Below are 19,505 nucleotides of genomic sequence, written 5' to 3' on the forward strand. Positions count from 1 at the left end.
ATATACATACACATACACAGATTAATTTAGAAAATCTGTACATACGTATTTTTCAGGAAGCAACTCAACCGTACCACAAAAAAATTTCTGTACTCTGACACACCATAAATTATAATTCATTTTTCTGAAGACAGGGTTTAAGGACACAAAATGCCACGCGGTGATATTTAGTAGAAAATGAACTGGTAAATAAGTTTACCTATTCAGTGCTAAAAGAAAACACAGAACTCCTTAAATAAAGAAAATGACAATTTATCAGAAATATTTACTGTCTTTGAGCTAGGCACGCCCCAGTTATCTGTGTTTCTTTAAGTATATCCCCATGGTAGACAACAGCAAGAAAGTATTTGACTACGAAAGCCAGGATACTTAACTTCCTGTTACCGGCTGCAAAGCTGGTTCAAGAAAGGAGTATCCTTGTTGAATCTGAGTCTGAAAGTCCATCTTCTTGATTAGTTGCCTCATAATCACCCACATTATCAGCTAATTCAATGTCTTGATCATCATTACTCTCTGCGCTGTAATCAACTTCTTCAAGGAAGCGAGGTTCATCTTCATCCAAAACGTATGTAGTGGGGCTAGAATGAACAAGAAGTTGCATGAATCGTTAAAAGTTTTACTTGGAACATAGATTCAGACCATGGCCAGTCCATATCCTGATACACAATAATCAAAACACTACTGCAGGAAAGAGGCAGTTTAACTGAAGTAGTATTCATTTTTTAATTGCACGTAAACCAACTGGGAGCCAAAACCGAGTTCATAAGACCCTGAACTAGTCAGTCATACACAATCATTATCCAAACGTGCTCCAATAAATTAGCTACATATTACAGACCTATGCTAATGGCCTGTAAGGACTTCACAGAATTATAGCAGGATCAGAAGAAGCTGTAGAAGGATACAACTATACAAGGAAACAGCACTTACTGAAAGATATAAGAAAACCCCTAAAAAACAGGTAAGAATCTAAAAATTCAATTGGGAAATGTCTGTATTTTATCAAAACACATTTTACTGAAAAGCACTGTGAGCAATTACATTGTACATATCAGAAATCACAAAATAAGGAGTTACATTTATGCCTACAACCAAGATTAAGTTCCCATATGAATCACTTCACTTAAATCAGGTCCTCACACACTTGCACACAGCTAAAACGTGAAATTTTTATGTTAAGCCTTGAAACTCAGAGGCAGCAGATTTAAGGAACAGACCTACTGCCCACAGAATGCTCTATGCCTTTAACTAGTGATAAGAGGACTAACACCTTCAGTGTTAACTGGAGAAAGGTTAAACCACAACTTTCTGATCCTCTCACATCCTTAACACAGAGGAGAGGAAAAAAGCATTAAAAAAGAAGGAAAAAAAAGCATTTTCCAGATCCAGTTTTCTAACCTCCCCTGGGACATAAGAAGCTAACTGCTTAGAAGCACTAAGTATTCCTAAATATTTCATAAGTAATTTTATATTCAGATTAAGTCCTAAGAACGTTTTTGTAATGAATTTTACCTAATAATTGAATCATACAGAACTCACACAAAACAGTGAGAACATTCGTATTGAGAAAGATCACAGGAAACTTGTAGAAATGCTTGCATATTTATTTTGATGAGTTTTGTCACACAACAGCCTAGCTTGGCTGTGGCTTTATAATTAAAAGAATTAATCACTGCTTCTTTCTAAAGGCCTTTTATAGGAGCTTAAGTGGACCACCTGAAATCTGCAGTGCAATCTCTTTTCAATATAAATAAATTTCATAGTGTTCTTCCTCTAGCGTAGTCTCAGTGACATGCTAGACTGTCATGTTTTGTGTTGTTAACAGTTAAATCAAACACTGGGAGAAGAAAAATTAATAAGAATTGTTAGTGCTAGTTTGGGGGGGGTGAACCCAACAAAACCAAAACAGGCACACAGCAAAAAAAAAAAAAAAAAAAAGAAGAAACACCAAAAAACCCCAAACAAAACCCCAAAAAACAAAAAACTCACAAACTACAAAAAACCAAACAGGACAAGAAACCTAACATGGTAAGCAAATAAATTATCAAAAATTCAACTCGGTCATGGTCTCTGGATTTACATTTAAGACAATCTGCATCATGGCTCACTAAACAAGCTCTTACTCATTAAGCCATGCAATAAGGAATGCTCCACAAAACTAAATGTTGTTAAAGATTATCTAAGCTGTAACTAGGGCAACAACCCACTATGTTGATAATGAACTGATGTTTAAAACAAATTTGTTTCCATTTAGGAGAGACAAAAAGTGAGGAAAATAACCAGTATCTTTGCTAAGATGCAATTCCATTTTATGGGTGGGGAACCAAACACACCATAAGGATACATGCTTTGCATGAAGAACCTGCGGTAGAACCAGCAAAACAATACAATTTTCCTGTGCTTCCATCCTATGACACGTTCTGCCCTAGGGAGTCACCACCTACCCACACTTCTTCTAAGGAACAAGAAAGTTGAGAGGGAAAAGATTTAAATGCTTAATTTATTTAAAGATCAACAGGAAAGGAACTTCACCAAATGTATCACATCCAACAAGTACGGATTTTTTTTGCAACTTCTGCTTCTAATCAGTTAACACAGATACTGATTTGTTTGCTATTGTATGCAAGGAATCCACGCTGCAATTGCAGGACAGACTGTGTAATTCAATTCACAGGAAATTGAGCCATTAAATCTGAATGTTGGCCCAATATTAACTAATAATTTTGAATGCTGAAACAGAAAACTACAATGAGCTATGTCAATAACAAATATTTTTTAACCACTGACAATGGGATTACAGTAGGCACTTACGAAAATTCATGTTAGTGAGGTATAATATAGAATAGTAAAGCTCTTACAAAATTATATCCACTCTTTAATAAGTGTCATTATTTGGAAATTAAACTCACACAGTTGATCCAGTTAAAAAATGCAACCAACAAAACCTATTTTAAAGAAAAAATGCAGAACAGGACACACAAGCAAACCACACAGTTCACCTAATTGAAGTGGCTTGTAAAACCATGTAATATGTTCTATTTTATAGTCTTGAAAAACACACTGGTGTATGTATTCAATATATATACATTTATGTTTGTATAAATTTATTTTCTTTATTCACGTACGTGTAAGAATGTAGCCATGCCCTGACTTATAGCAGTACAGCCACTGTGCACATTCTTAGTCAGTGTGTCAGATGTAACACATTTTAGACATTTGCTCTGGGATGTGTACATTCGAAGCTCTCATCTGAAACTGAGGGTTGATTTTCACAGACATTTCCCATTTAATAAAAAAAAAAAAAAAGAAAGGAATTTCTTCTTATATTCAAGAAAAGTACCTCTGGAATAGACGAACAGATCTTATTTTCAAAGCTACATAAAACTTTAACGTAAAAACTGGCTCTGAAATCTGCCTCATAATAGTCCTAGCTTTCTGCTACTATCCAGGATAATACACCACAACTCCTCAGTCATTTATTACTGAAAACAAATACTGTTATTATATATATTAAATTTAGTTTTTTCACTTTCCCTTTCTTGATTCTTAATTCCTTAGAAAATGGTACTTTCTACAGTCAAAGGAAAAACCTGTGTTGCATACCATTCATGTATATTTGCTTTCCCATAGCATGTTTTCTTCTGATGTAGCAAACGTTAACCATGGATATTTAACTTTTCAGCAACCTTTATTCTAAAGGTTAGCATGAATCTGCAAAGTGGAATTATTACTCCACTGTTTTACTGAAGCTGGGTCACAAGAAATGTAGAAATCAAAACACCTGAAAATATTTCTTGCCGCTTAATCAGATTCTTTATTCACCTCCCTGCCGCTCCCCACCCTCAGCATATCTTGTGACAATGTATTTTTAGCTGTCATCATGCTGATTCTATGGGTTTTAATTTCCTAACTTTTCCCTTGGGCTGTTTCTAATTAACTTGCTCAATAATCCCTCTTCCTCTACTGCTAAACCTCCTGCTTTTCCTTTTAAAAGGAAACCATTATTTTTCTCAGGTTAGCAGAGGTTGTTTATCACATAGCTACAGTTCTGTAATGTAAGGGATGACATAATCTCTGTATTTTCTTTGAAGTCATGGCAGTTAAAAGAAAATACTATAAGAAAACCTGAAGATTGCAGATTCTATTCAAACAATATTTTATGGGTGAAAAGATGAACTCCTAAATACCTGATACAATACTGTGGTCTTCATGTTTATTAAGAACTTTAAGAACTCCCCTTTCATTTAAAAAAAAGAGTATTTGCTAGCTCACCTGCCATTGAGTATATAAATTTAGGCATGACTATAAACTTTTTCTAAAGCATCTTTTCTTATTTTTTAGTGAGAACACCTTACTATGTTTTTTCTCATTTACATCAATCCTCCAAACATATTAAAAAAATAAACCTCTTAGCTTTTTTTTTTTAAAATTACAATTGTATTTGTCCCTTAAAAGATATATTGGATTTTTCATTATCCATAGCATTTGACACTGTCCCGCATGACACCCTTGTCTCTAAAATGGAGGGACAACTACAGGCTGTGCAGAGACTGGATTGACAGCAGCCATAAGGAGAACTTGGGGATGTAGGCTGATGTGAAGCTCAACATGAACTGGCTTCAGTGTGCACTCGAAGCCCAGAAAGTGAAGTGTATGCAGATTTCTCAACAGTCTGTGTTCATTGCCTCTTAGCCTGTTACACCACTGGAAAGAGCCTGGTCTTGTATTCTTTACAACATTCTGTATTATTTACCTCCCTTCAGGTATTTGCACACTTTGATAAGACACCCACTGAGCCTTCTCTTCTCCAGTTTAATAGTCTCTGAGCCCTTCCCACTATGGGGGATGCTTCAGACCCTTTATCATTTTAGTGGCCCCTCCCTGGACTCTCTCCAGTACCTCTTGTACAGGGGACACAGCACTCCAGGTGTGGCCTCACCCCCACTGCTGAGGAAAGAATCACATCCCTCAAACTGCTGGCTACACTCCTAATGAAGCCCAGCGTACCACTAGGCTTACTAAAGTCAAGGCAGGCAATTTCCACTTCATTTCCCACATCTACCAAGCCAGTTGTTTCATTGCAGAAGGTTAACAGGAAGCATGACTTCCCTTAGCGAGTCTATGTTGACTATTCACAATCTCCTCCTCCTTCATGTGGCTGAAGAAGCTTTCCAGGATTAGCTGTTTCATCATCTTCCCAGGGATCAAGCGGAGGCCAACCAGCCTTTAGTTCCCCAGGTCCTTCTTGCTCTTCTTGAATATAGGAACGACATTTGCTTTCCTCCAGTCTGCAGGCACCTGCCCCAACCACCATGATCATTCAAAGATGGCAGACAGTGGCCCCACACTGACATCAGAGCACTTCCTTAGCACTCCTGGGTGCATCTCATCAGGACCTATAAATTTAAGTAAGTCCAGTTTGCTTAAGTATTCTCCAACCTGTTCCTCTTCCATCGTCTCCAGGGTTCAGCTGTAAGAGTCATTTTTCTCTTTCTTAGTAGCTGGTGCTACAACACCAGGGGTAAGTCTTCCCTGTTCCAGACTTTCTCCAGTCTCTTGAGTCCTTAGATTACTGAAAATTGGTCTTGCTAGCAAAGGCTAAGGTGAAAACGGCACTCAGTACCTCAGCCTTTTCTATGTCCTGTGTCAGCAGGGCTCCTACCCCACTCAGCAGTGGGCTCACCTCTTCCTTAGTCCTCCTGTTCATACTTACAGAAACCCTGCTTGTTGCCTTTGATATCCCATATGAGATTCTACTCCAGGTGGACTTTACCTTTCCCAACCACGTCTCTGCATACTCAGACAGTGCCTCTATATTTCTCCCAGGTTACGTGCCTCTGCTTCCACCTTCTAGGCACTTCCTTGACATGTTTAAGTTCAGCCAGGAGCTCCTATTTCACCCCTTGCAGGTTTCCTGGCATTTTTGCTTAAGTTCCTGCTCATGGGGATAGACTGCTCTTGGGCCTGAAGGATGTGGTCCCTGAATATCGTTTGCAGGATGTAGTCCTTGACTATCCACCATTTTTCTTGGGCCCCACATTCAGGGTCTTATTCCATGGGACTTTTCCAAGTAGATGCCTGAAGAGACCAAAATGTGCTCTCCTCAAATCCAAGGTTGTGATCTTTCCCCTGCTCCCTCCTCCTGGGAACATGAACCTCAACTCCATCAGCCAAGACTGCCTTCTGTGTTCACTTCCCAACCAGCACATCCTTGTTTGTGAGTACCACACGCAGCAAAGCACCTCTTCTTGCAGGTTCTTGTGTCACTTGGGTCCAGAAGTTGTCATCAATATCTTCAATCCAGGAAAGTCCTGGATTGCTTATGGTCTGCTGTGATTTTCTTCCAGCAGATGTTATGGTAGTTGAAGTCCTCCAAGGGGACAAGGCCTTGCAAACAAGAGGCTGCTTCTAGCTCTCCACAGAAGGCCTGATCTATTTTTCGTATTTCTATACTATTCTTAGTCTCCTGTAGAGATTCTGCAGCTTCCCCAGATGACTATTTCTGAACTTTATTTTGCTTGCCATACAGAATTTTTACCTGAAGCCTAGCCTGACTTTTCCTTGTAATTTAAGGCCATTAATCCTGGTCTTGTTCGCTCTAGAGAGAACAGAATCTTTGCATCAGTCTTCTCGTATTTAAAGGCAGCTATCATGTTCTTGCCTCCTTCTCCATCACTTGTTTTTCCTCTTTTTTTTTTCCCCCCTCAATAAGGGTCTTGTGAGAAAAACTGTAATCAAAACAATTGATTTTATTTGCCATAGTAGGACTTCCTCTATCATAAAGATGGAATTTTATCTGGTGATTTCTCTCAAGAGCTTTACAGTATAAAACATTGCCTCTTGCTCTTCACCTTTATTTCAAGGAATGTATCTACCTGAGGTGCATCGTACAACTTTTTTTAAACATCCATGCACTTCCTTAGCAATTACATTCTTCGCTTCTCAAGTTTTGGTCTCTTTTGTCAACACTTACATCTCAACCCAAAGAACAAGTGAAATTTCTGTCAGACAGTAAGCCTCTCATATCTGTAAGAATCGTAAACAGATCACCTTCAGACAATACATATTCAGAATCCCTGGCAACATATATAAAGCAATACATAAGGAATTATTTTCTTTTCCTCCCTAGGCTGATCCCTGTCCGTAAGACAAAACTGACTGTATCTATGTTTTCCTATTCAAGGAATTCAGGATAAGACAGCTGCCTTCCACAGTTACCTGATGATCAACTATCTCAGCCCCTGGCATAACTGGGTGGAATCAGATTTTCTGTGCTAATCTCTCTGTAGTGTTGCTCATTAAACTAGTATGCTACCAAAATGGACAATCAGGAGACTAGTTTCTAGAGCAAAGCAGATAATTACATTAATTCATTCTAATGGACAACTCTTCAACCAGCATAAGGAATAAAAAAAAAAAGAGTTAAAGACCATTCACAGCTTAACCCCTCCATCCTCCTTTTTTTTTTTTTTAAACTCGCTACAGAGGTAGTAGGAGAGAAGGGAGTCCAGGAGACCTGGTCAATAATCAAGCGCCGCTTCCTCCAAGCTCAAGACCAGTGTATCCCCATGACGAAATCAGGCAAAGAGGGCAGGAACCCTGCATGGAGGAACAGAGAGCTCCTAGTAAATCTTAAGCTCAAGAAAGAAATGTATGGGATGTGGAAAAAGAGACAGACCCAGTGAAAGGACTATACAGACACCACCAGGGCGTGCAGTGACGTAACAAGGAAGGCCAGGGAGCACATGGAATTGAGCCTGGCAAAGGACATCAAGGACAACAAGGCGGGGCTTCTACAAGTATATCAGCTGCACAAGGAAAATTAGGGAAAATGTGGAGTCCTGGTAACACAGGACACAGAGAAAGTGGAACTACTGAATGCCTTCTTTGCCTCAGTCTTTACTGCTGAGGATGGCTCCCAGGAGTTCCAGAGCTCAGAGGTAAGAGAAGAAGGCTGGAGAAAGGAACGCTTCCCCGTGGTCATAGAGGGCTGTGTAAAAGATCATCTAGACAGACTTAACCTCCAGTCTTTCCCAGGTCTCCACATTCCAGTAATAATTAAAGTGCAATTTTTCCTTGGGGGAAAAAAAAAATAAGTAAGAGTAGTAAATATAATAAATGTGTGTTACCTTGTCACTTTACAGCTTGACTCCATCAGCTCATTTTCAATATCCAACAGACTAGAAGGCAGATTGTATTCCAAAGGTGAGGACATTCTTTTTAAACGCAGTAAGCCAACACAGAACTTTGCTCCCATCTCCTCCAGTTCTCTTGTCCCTATCTGCAATCCCTAATTTAAAAACAATATTTAAAAATACAAAATAGGTATGTACAGATGGATCCACACATACTGCAGAATTACTACTTAAAACACATATTGTTATCTTATTTAATACACTTTCTTGCTCTAAAGACAGAACAAATAAGAACTGTAAACACATTGCAAAAGTATCAGAGAAAACTCAGACAATAACGACACGATTTCTCGAAGGCTGAACAGACATTTCTGGACACATTCACGTTTCTTTGGAACTTCCTAGTCTACACATCAATATCAACATGATTTTACCTAGTGGCAGTGGAAGAGAGACTGAGATCATGCATAAGTTTAAAAGTATAAATTATAAAAACCTGAGACAAAGTTTATAAAAAGGAATTTCAAATACAACATTGTTCAACAGAGGCTCCATCAGAATGAAGAAGTGAAGTCACACTGTAGCTGTGATCAAGTCCATTGCTAAGTTTGACACAAATAAGACTATTTAAGGCAACAAAGTTACTCTTGACACGAACATCTTTTTCCCTCCTGTGATGTAGAGGCTACATGTGTTAATTCTGGAAGTGTTTACTCACACATTTGGTAATTAAAAACAATAAATATGAAGTATCAAATGCCATAGCTGCTTTCTAACTTGAATGATATACCAAGGCATTTTCCTCTGCAAAGAGTATTTAGGAGATACAACTTACATAATATTCTCCAAGTTTCCATGTGTGATAAAGCCTCCCTTCATATAAATCTACACTTCTCATTTATCAGCAGTACAGTGTGTAGGGACAGATCCTCTGACCTCAACTACTACTATGGAAAGAGAATTATATTCTAGATTGACCCTCAACAATTACGGAATTGGCTAGTACTGACTGTGTATACAGTAGAATTCAACGTCACAACCCAACTCAATCTTCCTCTTCGCAACTTCTGTATCTCAGAAAAATTTGAAAGAAATTTAGTTTACATCTTCTAAGCCTCTTAAGGTAAAGGGTAGCTAAAAAGGAGCTTTGATAAAACAAGCAGGAAAGCAGAAGAACCAGTAATTGGCAGTAACCTAAGTCATCAAGCAGGAAAATACATAAAGCAAAAAGAACAGAATAGGATTTTTTTTTTTTTTTTTTTAACTAAAAGCTAAAGAACACACACACAAGCTGCCACACTGACACTGTATTTTAAAATGCAAGGTTTAAAGAAAAGTGTTATGTTGTTCCGGAAACGGTACAGTCCACACATTCTTCATGTAGTTCTGTTTTGCACAGTTAAATGGGAAGTTTGATTCTATTTCTCTTGTGAGTTCTTTTTTTCCTTAATAATCTTCATAAACAAAGCGTTTTTCAGCAACAGGAATGCTAAAGCTATATCCACTATACTAAACAGGGCCATCCTGCAGCCAAAATGGCACAGAAACCTGTTAGCAGTGAACAAGAGTTGGATATTTGAGTATTATTGTTAACAGTAATACTACTTACCTCTTTTATAATGCTTTTGTGCTGTAGGTTTCAAAGCACTTTATTAATAAAGGAAGAATTATCCTCACTTTACTGATGGAGAAATGGAGGCAGAGAGGGTTGAAGCGATTTGCACAGTGTCTCACAGCATGTCACTGACCCCGCTGGGAACAGAAATCAGTTCTCCTCACTCTCAGTGCAGTACCTTATCCACAGAAGCCAATTTTATGTTTTTGTTTTGTATTTGTTTGCACGTCAGAAACATTCGAAGACCCCAGTCATAGCTGGGGCTCCACTATGCTAATCACATGAAGACACAGTCCCTGGCCCAAAAAGATTAAAATAACATTAAGGACAAGAGGCAACAAGTACGCAGAAGAGGAAGAAGGGTAACAGTAATCTCACTGTTACACAGATTACTAATGTGCACAAGTTGATGGTTCAGAAACTTTCCAATCATTTACTTCATCTGCTGCTGAAGAAGTTATCATTAGTTATCAGATTCCTTATAGACAATGTAACAGAAGTGTATCTAAGTCGAAAACGGACAAGAGTACAGTATGAAAGTGCAAAGACAATTGTTAGAAAGGTAAATAGCGTGTGCATGTTCCGTGGCTGCTATTTTCAGCACAGCAGAAAGAGGATATAACTAATGGGAGACCTAAATGCCTCCAACTGGAGGTGGATAACCGTGAAACTTCTGGACAATAAAAGTTTGAACTTACTATACTGAAAGGCCTACATACTTGTGGTAAAAGCCCATGCCAAAACAGATCTGCTTCCGTTACTTCTTTAAATCATAATGGAGCATGTAATGCCACACAGCTGAGAAAAAACTAATTTCTTAATCCATTGTTATTCTTCCATCAGCCAAATCTCTTCACTTCCATGAAACAACAGACCCAAACTCTGTTTCAGGAAATAATAATGAACAGTTGCCCTAAGGGACCCTCATTTTCACTAAAGCCTTCATTAGACTCCTCTTCTTGATCTTCCAATCACCTTCAACTGCTGTTCCAGTACCTTTAACTGTGGCCTTTGAAGTTCCTTAAGAGTCACAAGCATTGTTTAGAAGCACAAAGCTTATGTAAGTAACTGCCTTATTTATTTTTACTTTTTTTTTTTTAACATGCACCGAATTTTATTCCTTTTTCTTTACATTTTATACAACTGTCTTTTTTCTAGACTAACTTTTTAGATGTCTGGTTGAAGTCTTCCTTACTAAGCATATCATGAAAATACATGAATAGAGTGTCTTGGGATGAACTTTGCTACCTGAAAGCAAAGATGCAAATCAAAGGCACAATGGACTGCAGCCTCAAATTGAGAAGAAAATTCCCATCATGTTACTTCATAAATTGATAACAGCCATACAAAGATTCAGCAAAGTCAGTTGGACAGTAACACATCATCTTGTTGTTCTGTTTTCTTATTCAGCAAAGGCCACAAAGATATGGTAATTTCTGAGAACTCAAAATCTAGAGACTGAAGAAGCATAGTAATGGACAAAGTCTGTTGACTGAATCATTGTCTCCTCAAGTCTTCCCTCCATGTGCGTCATATAATTGCCACATAATCTTTTCAATTAACTTAATTAAGCAATGTTCCCATTGATTTCAGTTCTCAGGTTGTTTGAATTATTGAAGAAATTGTTCTTTTGTCTGGCATCTTAATTATCCTCCATAGGACATCTTGGTGCATCTTTTCATCTGAACGCTTGCTTTTCAATATCTTGAATTGCAGATGACTAACCAGTATTTGCCGCACTAATTTTCAATGCACTACAAAGACCCCACGCAAGCACTTGAAACAAGATTGTTTCCAGAAGTAAAATAAAAGAATAAAAATTGATGTTCTGATATTATCCAGCTTTGGCAAAGCCTCAGCATTTCTTTCACATAGAACGGTATCGTTGAGTAATCCCCTTTGTGATATGAACAAAATTCAGTGATGATGCAAACCAGAAGAAGACAGGGAATGTACTTCAGATCTTCACACAAAACACATAGTCCAGTCCCTCAAATCTGAACTGTCATATCCTCATATCTTCTGGGGTGGGAAGCAGGAGGGGAGGGAACTGCTACAGTTTAACTTGTATCTGTGTTTTGAAATAATGTATTATGAAACGTGTCACCTAATTTATACCACAAGTTTATCCACAGTTGCTGGCTCCACACCCTCCAAAAAAAAAAAAAAGCCAAAAAAAAAAACGACACTGCACCTTTTCATCTCTTTGACCTTCTCACTGGAGAAGTGTTGCTCTTTTCATATTCTGCCTACTCATCTTGGCCTTTTAGGTACACTTTCTTAATAAGTCTGAGCTTCATTTCATCACAATGAAGAAAAGATGAAAAATTTTCTAGTATGTTCACAGGATGACTAAGACCTCACAAATTGTTTTATTTGAAATAAAGCGAATGACAGAACCAAAATGTGATGTCAACAGCTAGTTTATATTATATAGAAGAATGTTCTTCCCTTTTAAGTAGACAATTTTTCCACAGAATTAAGCCATTTTTCCCCTTCCTTACTGAGGAAGGGCTTTGCGGGCTAAGCATTTGAAAGTTTGTCCACAAAGCATCCTCAATTCACCTTTCTGAAGAACTTTATGTAGCAACACTGCTAAAGCCATGAAGGTTCATGTTTAAGAATATTCTGGAAGTTTCAATGAGCAAGTTGACGGGTCATCATTTTTAAAGCTCCATTATGATGTCATCTGAGGAATAATGGCATATTCTGACAAAAGCAGGAATCCTGTTGTTAATTGACAAAATTAACTCATTTAGTAATTACAGATCTACTGAAATTCCTGGCAAAATACCCATCTTCCTTCTGTCCAGGAGTTAAGCTTGGGCACTGGAGCGTACATTAATACATTAAATACACCTTGTTCCAACTGTTTGGGGATTTCCGTTTTGTTCCTGCTCTGCTCCCTGCCCTTTCTTGATCCCAGCCTTCTGACTCTCTTTTTGCCAAGCACCTTATTTGACGATGTGGTCATTTGCCTGATTAGCATTCCTAAACTATTTTCGAGCAGAGCAAACTGTGACTTCTTCTACAAATGTTAATTTTAAAAACTTGCTTCAATTTGTATCCAGTGACAGAAGTTGAAGATCAGATGCTAGGGTAGTGGTTCTCCTTTTTTCCCCTACAAATACTTTCTTCGAAACTACAAGCAGGGTCACCTTTTGTTTTCAAATATTCAGCTCTGTTAGCACTTTTGAAGGAGACAGATTGAAAACAAGTTTTAAGTCAAGAAGCCAAACAACCATGATGAGCTCAAATATGTATAATTTGTAGTTCTGGTAACCTGGTATGAAAGTGTTTTGATTTATAAGCCTGTTTCTGCAACTACACAGGAAAATTCTGCAAGGGACACTACTAAATATCTGCTGAAGAACCATGAACAGCCATTCCCCATGTGTAAAGGAAATCTTTATTCTAGTATTGGCATTTATTACTAATCAATTTAATAATCTACTGGAAAGAGCTGTTCAGATTTTTTTAAATACATGCATACTTACGTGTTACAAGCAATAATTAATATTAATCTTGTTAAAACAGCCAATAAGCACAACATATGGGGGCGAGGGTGGTTATGTGACAGATGAAGACTATTATGCAATCTGTAATATTATAAATTATGCAATTCCATTCCAACATTAGTGCACACAGATCTGAGAAAAAGCTTTAGAAGCTTAAAGCAAGCAAGCAGGGTTACAGAACAAGACACCAATCCAAATGAAAGAAATTATAAAGCAAGACCAATTTAACTGATGTATTTTCTTACCTTATATTTGCCCTGGTCACATCCACATAAAGTGCTTTCCATTGTATAGCTCCTTTGTACTCCTATCTCTCTCCAGACAACAACTCGCGCTGTTGATTCCTTGGACTTTTCCACTACAAAGCTGCAGCTGCCCATGCAGAAAGCTGGGGCAGTTTGGCTCAGGATCTTGGGGAGTACCTGCAGGACAGCAATTTGAAATATACAGTGATTCTTTTATTCCATTTATGAAAGCAGGGGTTAGGGGAATATGCAAATCACAAATTGTTATCAGAAAATTTTGCTGCAATTTGAATTAAGAAAACAAGAATTAAATCATTTCTCTCTCTGGAGTTTTCAAAACCCAGTGTGTTCAAGTGACAACAGGTCTGCCACTTCCTACTTATTAAAATGATCTTTTTCAGACTCAGTCATTGAAATTTAGTGTTAGTCATATGGGTAAGAATCAGGATATAAAACAATTCTTCAGGTGATAACCATCTCCTCCAAATTCCGTGAGCTAACATTTTTCTAATTAAGTGTACTTCATATCCCATATAATTAATTAAATTCAGTTTTAGAGTGTTTCAACAATCCAAATTGCAGACCTAAGACAGGCAGTATTTTATCAATACATAAAATTCATTCACATTTAGCAAAGTACTAGGTGCATATTTAACTTCAAGAATGTGAATCAAAGTTCAAAGTTACAAATGCAGCTTTGGAAAAATACAAGAAACAGTTATACAAATGTATGTATGTAATGCTAAATTATTTCATTCTTTCCAGCTCTTATTTGTATCAGTTGAGCCAAAACACATGGCCACTTTGAATTTACTAGTTCAGTAGCACATCAACAGCATAAGCTTGCCCAAACATTTCAGTCTGCCTTTCTGAAACCCAAAGGCTTTTTCCCAGAACTCTTACTGACTATTGTCTTTTGCGTGCTATGGTAGTGCAGGCCGAAGTGTTGAGCAGCAGAATGGCAACAGACTCAGCACCCAGGAAATTACACAAGACAACTGAAGACAAATAGAATTTATGTTTTCGCGTGTATTTTCACGCTTTTCAAGCTTAACTTTGGATCTTCCAAAAAACCCCACGGGATTTTACAATTGGGACGCACAGGTTTACGTTTGCCACAAGGCGGCAGTGGAGTTCTATGGGACAGAAGAAACCGGTAACACATTCTTTAAATTTTGGAATTTTTTGAAGCTTATACAACGTGGTGGATGTTGCTTGTGCAAGCTTATTATGTATGCGTATTAGGGGTACATGCCTTAATTACACATATTTATAAGAGGAACCTTCCCTATTTCCATACACAAAATTAAGTCTGTCTTTCTTAGAGCAATCCAGTATTTTTATTTTCTTGTTGCTAGTATGCTGCTTGCCATGCATAAATTATTCTTTTCTCATCCAGTAGTTACAAATGCACAGAAATAAATTTTCCATATATTTACTATAATGGTAACACTGATAAGGGCGGGGGGGGGGAAGCACAGATTGGTACAAAGACCTCCCAAAATGAAGCACTCTACTAATATATAATCCCTAGTTGTGGTAGTATACAATGGTTAAAGCTCTCAAAATAGTTCCAAGTACACTTATGAGCTGAAAAGAGATCATTCTAAGTAAGTCTGCTTATGCTATAAAGTCATTACGTGCACACAATAATATAGGAAAGTTATTTGAAAAGCATATTCCAAATTCATGCCAAGTAAAAAAAAAGACATAAATGTCAAACTTACCCTGTAACCAGGGTCTTCCATCAGGTCACAAGCAGCAGCATTAACATTAGTGTGCCACATTGTCTCTTTGATACTGCAGCCATACATAAAAACATTCTTCTTTCGAGAGTGACCATGATAATCACAATAGACCTATAATAAATCATTTAGCAACACAAAGTCAAGGTATATGGCATTAGTATTTTACAGAAGTAACAGAAGAACAAATAAAAAAAATTATTTATACTGTAACACAGCTCCTTACGTAATTAACTGTGCATTAAGACAAAAACCATAGAATTCATTGAAGGAAGGTTTAATTTTCTATCCTTGCAAAGGAAACAGACTTACATCTAAAGGTTTGCAGAAGACCCAGTCTCCAAGACACAGCTTACAAGACTATATTAAAACGTTTAGTTTACAGACTAGCTACATAAACAAGGTTAAAAAGATTCAGAATTGCTTACACACACATACTCACCAAAGGTAAACGTTTTATAGCAGCCAGATATTGAAGTAACCCTTTAGCATGGTAAATAGTGGGATGCAGATCTGGATTTGGATTTTGCCACTGTCTGTTTAAATCTTCTCCACTTAAAGAGCAACGGTGGCTATTGTGGGGGGGGTGGAAAAACGCATGATGTAGTCTGTATTATCATACTTTTAAATAAGCCTCCCCCCCACCTCAAGTTTTCCTTGTCACCACTGCTTCTTCAGAAGGAGTCTGGTAAGAAACAAACCAGTTTTTCTAACATGCCAAATAATGTAAGTGTTTGGGGTTTTTTTAAGTTATGTTATTAAAAAAGCTAAAAATAAATTAGAAGTAGCTTCTCATATGAAGTCAATTGTAATGTTTCCTGTAATGACTTGCTGTTGAAACTATAGACTTGTGAGTCTATTCAAATACCAGTTCAAAATCAGTAATTTAAAATATATGTTATCTTTACAGTTCTGGTGTTTTGGCCTCTGTAATAAAAACACTAATGTCAACCAGAAATCTAACACTTGAAACATGAAGTTGTTAAGAGACAAGTAGCTGTGAGAAAACAAAACTAAACAAAAAAAAAAAAACCAAAAAAAACCCCAAAACAAAACAAAAAAAAACACCAAGAAAACCAAATCCCCCAACCAAACAAAAAACCCAGCAAACAAATAAAAATCATCTCTTTATTCAGTCAACTATCAGCAAGAAATTTTAAAGTTGCAGAAATTCATGTTCAGGCAGTCATCTTCAGTACATTCATCTTAAGATTGTTTTTGCTGGGACAGATTTAATTGTCCCTGTATTAAAAACTTTCACTTGCATTCTGAATTATTTAATTCCAGGTGTTATGTTATATGCACGTTTTTACATATATATGAAGAAATGGTTCTAATAAAATGTATAATTAGTTTGATTTTTATTATTTATTTTGTTCATAAAGTATTTTAAAAGACTATCCATAACTAGGTGAGAAGGAACTCACAATGGTATCAAAAGGTTCTGAAATACCCCTTGAGTTCATTAAGAAAGGTCAAAGAATTACTATTAGTAACTTTAAATCAGGATATTCTTACCCTTTCTCTTGTACACCTATTAACTTTCCCCCTTTTAATAACATTTGACAACATCCATTTCCATAACAGCCTTCTAAATACTATAATTTAAAAAAAAGGAAAAATTACGTAAAAAGCTGTCTCAGATACAAGAACTATTCTTTTTCATGAGAACCATGAACTTGTTTTGCTTTTCCTAAAAGCAGCTGTGCTCTCATGTAACATTCTACACATATCAAAGATTGTAATTCAGACAATTAAAATGTCATGTAAAATCACATAGAAATTATTATCATCCATGAACAACTGAAAATACTTTTTATAAAACTGAAATTAATTTACCAATGCATCTGCCTTTAAAAAGCCAAAAAATTGAAAAGTTCTAGCAATTCTTAAGTGTGGGCTTTTTCGTATTAAGTATTGTATTTGTGTGTTTCTGGGATTAGGTTGGACTTTTTTTATTTACATTTTTTAATAACAGAGGCAAAGACTCAGTAGTAAAGGTACATATTTGTGAGTAAACTTATGCTTACTTTCCATTGATGACACCATCTGGATTGAGCATGGGAATAATTTTGAAAATATAGGATTCTCGTAAACATTGGGCACTTGGATTATTGCTCATAAGGTATTCCAGCGTTCCCTTCATGACCCAGCTTGCATTAGTCTCTCCAGGATGTACACGAGCAGACAGGAAAACATAAGGACGATTCCCTAAAAGAAGTATGCATAGATGTTGCAAAAAAAAGATTCAGCCTAAGTAAACCATTTGTTATTTGACAAAAGAGGCAACAGTCAGTTTCACTTATTACAATGCAAAATACAGTATTTGGGAGTTGAGTATTATTGAAAATCAGTATTATTGATAGAGCTTGCCAGAATACTGTTACATGGACTGCTAATCACAGAACTTTCACAATGGAGCATTAAATTCAATCATACAATTACACAGTCATAACTAGTTTAAGCTGACAATTACGATATGATGACTTTGATCATTTTTTTTTCAATAGTCAAGAAAAACACTGGGCTGAAGGAACAAAGCAGGAATGCTGTCATAACTAAAGTATTCAAATTGCAGTAGGTTAGATGTTGGCTTTGTGAAAGATTTTCTGACAAACAAATAATGTGAGCATTTGGAGAAAAAAGATACTCAGAAGTCAGGTATTCTTTTCCAAGAAGTGTTGCCTGCAAAATGCAGCAATTAATTAAAAATGTATGAATATATATATTCTTACATATCCAGATATAAATATCCTTATTTGACTACCACAAATAAAGATTAAATACAAAGCAATCCTGAATATTAACACCTCTAAATTTAATGAAATTCATTAAACTTATTTTATGATGCACAACAGTTAATATTAATTTTTTTCTTACAGAGCTAGTCGTGTATTATTTTCAGTTGGTGAGAAACAAGAGCCATACTTACTGAACTGACAGATATGTTCATAGTAATTAGACTCTGGCATGGCTGTAATAGTGACTAAGGGACAACTGTTGCCAGCCAGAGTCTCACAGAGAACATCTTGTCGAAAATATATCTGTTGAGGGTTGTGCATAGATTCCAGCTTCTGAAGATGCATCTTCATCCCAAAAATAATGAAAAAATACTTTAAATCTTTTGCAGTCACATATCACAGTGTATTCCATCAATCTTTCTTTTTGTTGTTCTAAAGTTTGATCATAATTTTGACTATGAAATATCATTCTTTACACCTCTGACTACTTGTCTTTATAGTCTGTTTCTCCAATTGCTTCAAGGAAGATGAAGGCACAGAGGGTATTTTATTCTCTACCAGATGATACCATAAAAGTATGTGGAAGGTAAGAACCTCTGCTTCATTAAGGTTATCTGATCAGGAACTTTTCAGTTTTGCACTGAAATAATAAGTATAATAAGTAATGGGAGAAGCAATAAACAGGAAGAGAAACAATCCTGGTAGACAAGACATAACAGAAACAATAGCAAAGACCAAAGTCCCAAGTCTCTAACTGAAGGCCCATTAAGAATCTACAGGCAAAGCCTTGAAGAGGGACACACGAGGGACAAACAGAAAACAAGAACATAAGGATTGGAGATATTTAAGAGAGACCTGTGGGACTATATAAAAACTTACACACCTGATCCCTACAGTCTGTGCCTGGTTATCTCTCAGTGCAGCCTCATCCGATCCTGTGCATGCAAGTGCTTTGCGGACTAGGCGCAACTAACAAGTGTGAGTCGGTTTCAGATTAGCAACTGCAGTGAGCAAATGTCTCAGCATCAGTAACTGAGGAAGCCACACCTCCTTGGGAGCATCACTGTGAGTACCACAGACTTCGTGTACAAAGTGCAGCTACTTTTGGCAAGCAGAGTTGGTGCCCGCAGCTGAAGCTGTAGGCCATGTAGGCACCCTTCAGTCTGCAGTGTCAACAAAAGCAAGACGGTGCCTCGGTGCCAGGTACTGGAATAGATAAGGATCTTGGTGTCCAGCCACTGTGGCAAGAACAGTATGTTCCCCCAAACTGAGCTACTAGGGTGAGAAGGACACGTGAAGCACGGGAGGGTGTCTCAGTGCCAGCACCTAGAGTAAGGCCATGAGTTACAACCCAGTGTACCTGGTACCAGCTGCTGGGGGCAGAGGCAATCATATGCACCTTCCCCAAAGCTACTGTGCAGAAGGGGTGCATGTGCAATTGGCTGACAAACTTCAACGTGGACTACCCAGTGAGTATGAGGCCCCACGTGGAAGTAGGGCTATCAA

At 37.3% G+C, this 19,505-nt stretch overlaps 1 protein-coding gene across 1 annotated transcript in view; it reads right to left on the reverse strand.

The window, feature by feature from the left end:
* Positions 1-228: 228 nt before the first annotated feature.
* The window catches only part of AGTPBP1 (ATP/GTP binding protein 1), a 45,681-nt gene continuing 26,404 nt past the window's right edge, over positions 229-19,505 (reverse strand). The window contains exons 19-25 of the mRNA XM_010014201.1: positions 18,191-18,344; positions 17,289-17,469; positions 15,701-15,830; positions 15,241-15,372; positions 13,514-13,690; positions 8,130-8,290; positions 229-578 (exon numbers count right to left, since the gene is read on the reverse strand). Of these exons, the coding sequence (XP_010012503.1) occupies positions 401-578; positions 8,130-8,290; positions 13,514-13,690; positions 15,241-15,372; positions 15,701-15,830; positions 17,289-17,469; positions 18,191-18,344 (1,113 nt within the window). The 3' untranslated portion in view covers positions 229-400. The remainder of the gene's footprint in view (positions 579-8,129; positions 8,291-13,513; positions 13,691-15,240; positions 15,373-15,700; positions 15,831-17,288; positions 17,470-18,190; positions 18,345-19,505) is intronic.

The sequence above is a fragment of the Nestor notabilis genome, unplaced genomic scaffold (genome assembly GCF_000696875.1).
Source record: "Nestor notabilis isolate BGI_N333 unplaced genomic scaffold, ASM69687v1 scaffold1930, whole genome shotgun sequence".
NCBI classification, from domain to species: domain Eukaryota; kingdom Metazoa; phylum Chordata; class Aves; order Psittaciformes; family Psittacidae; genus Nestor; species Nestor notabilis.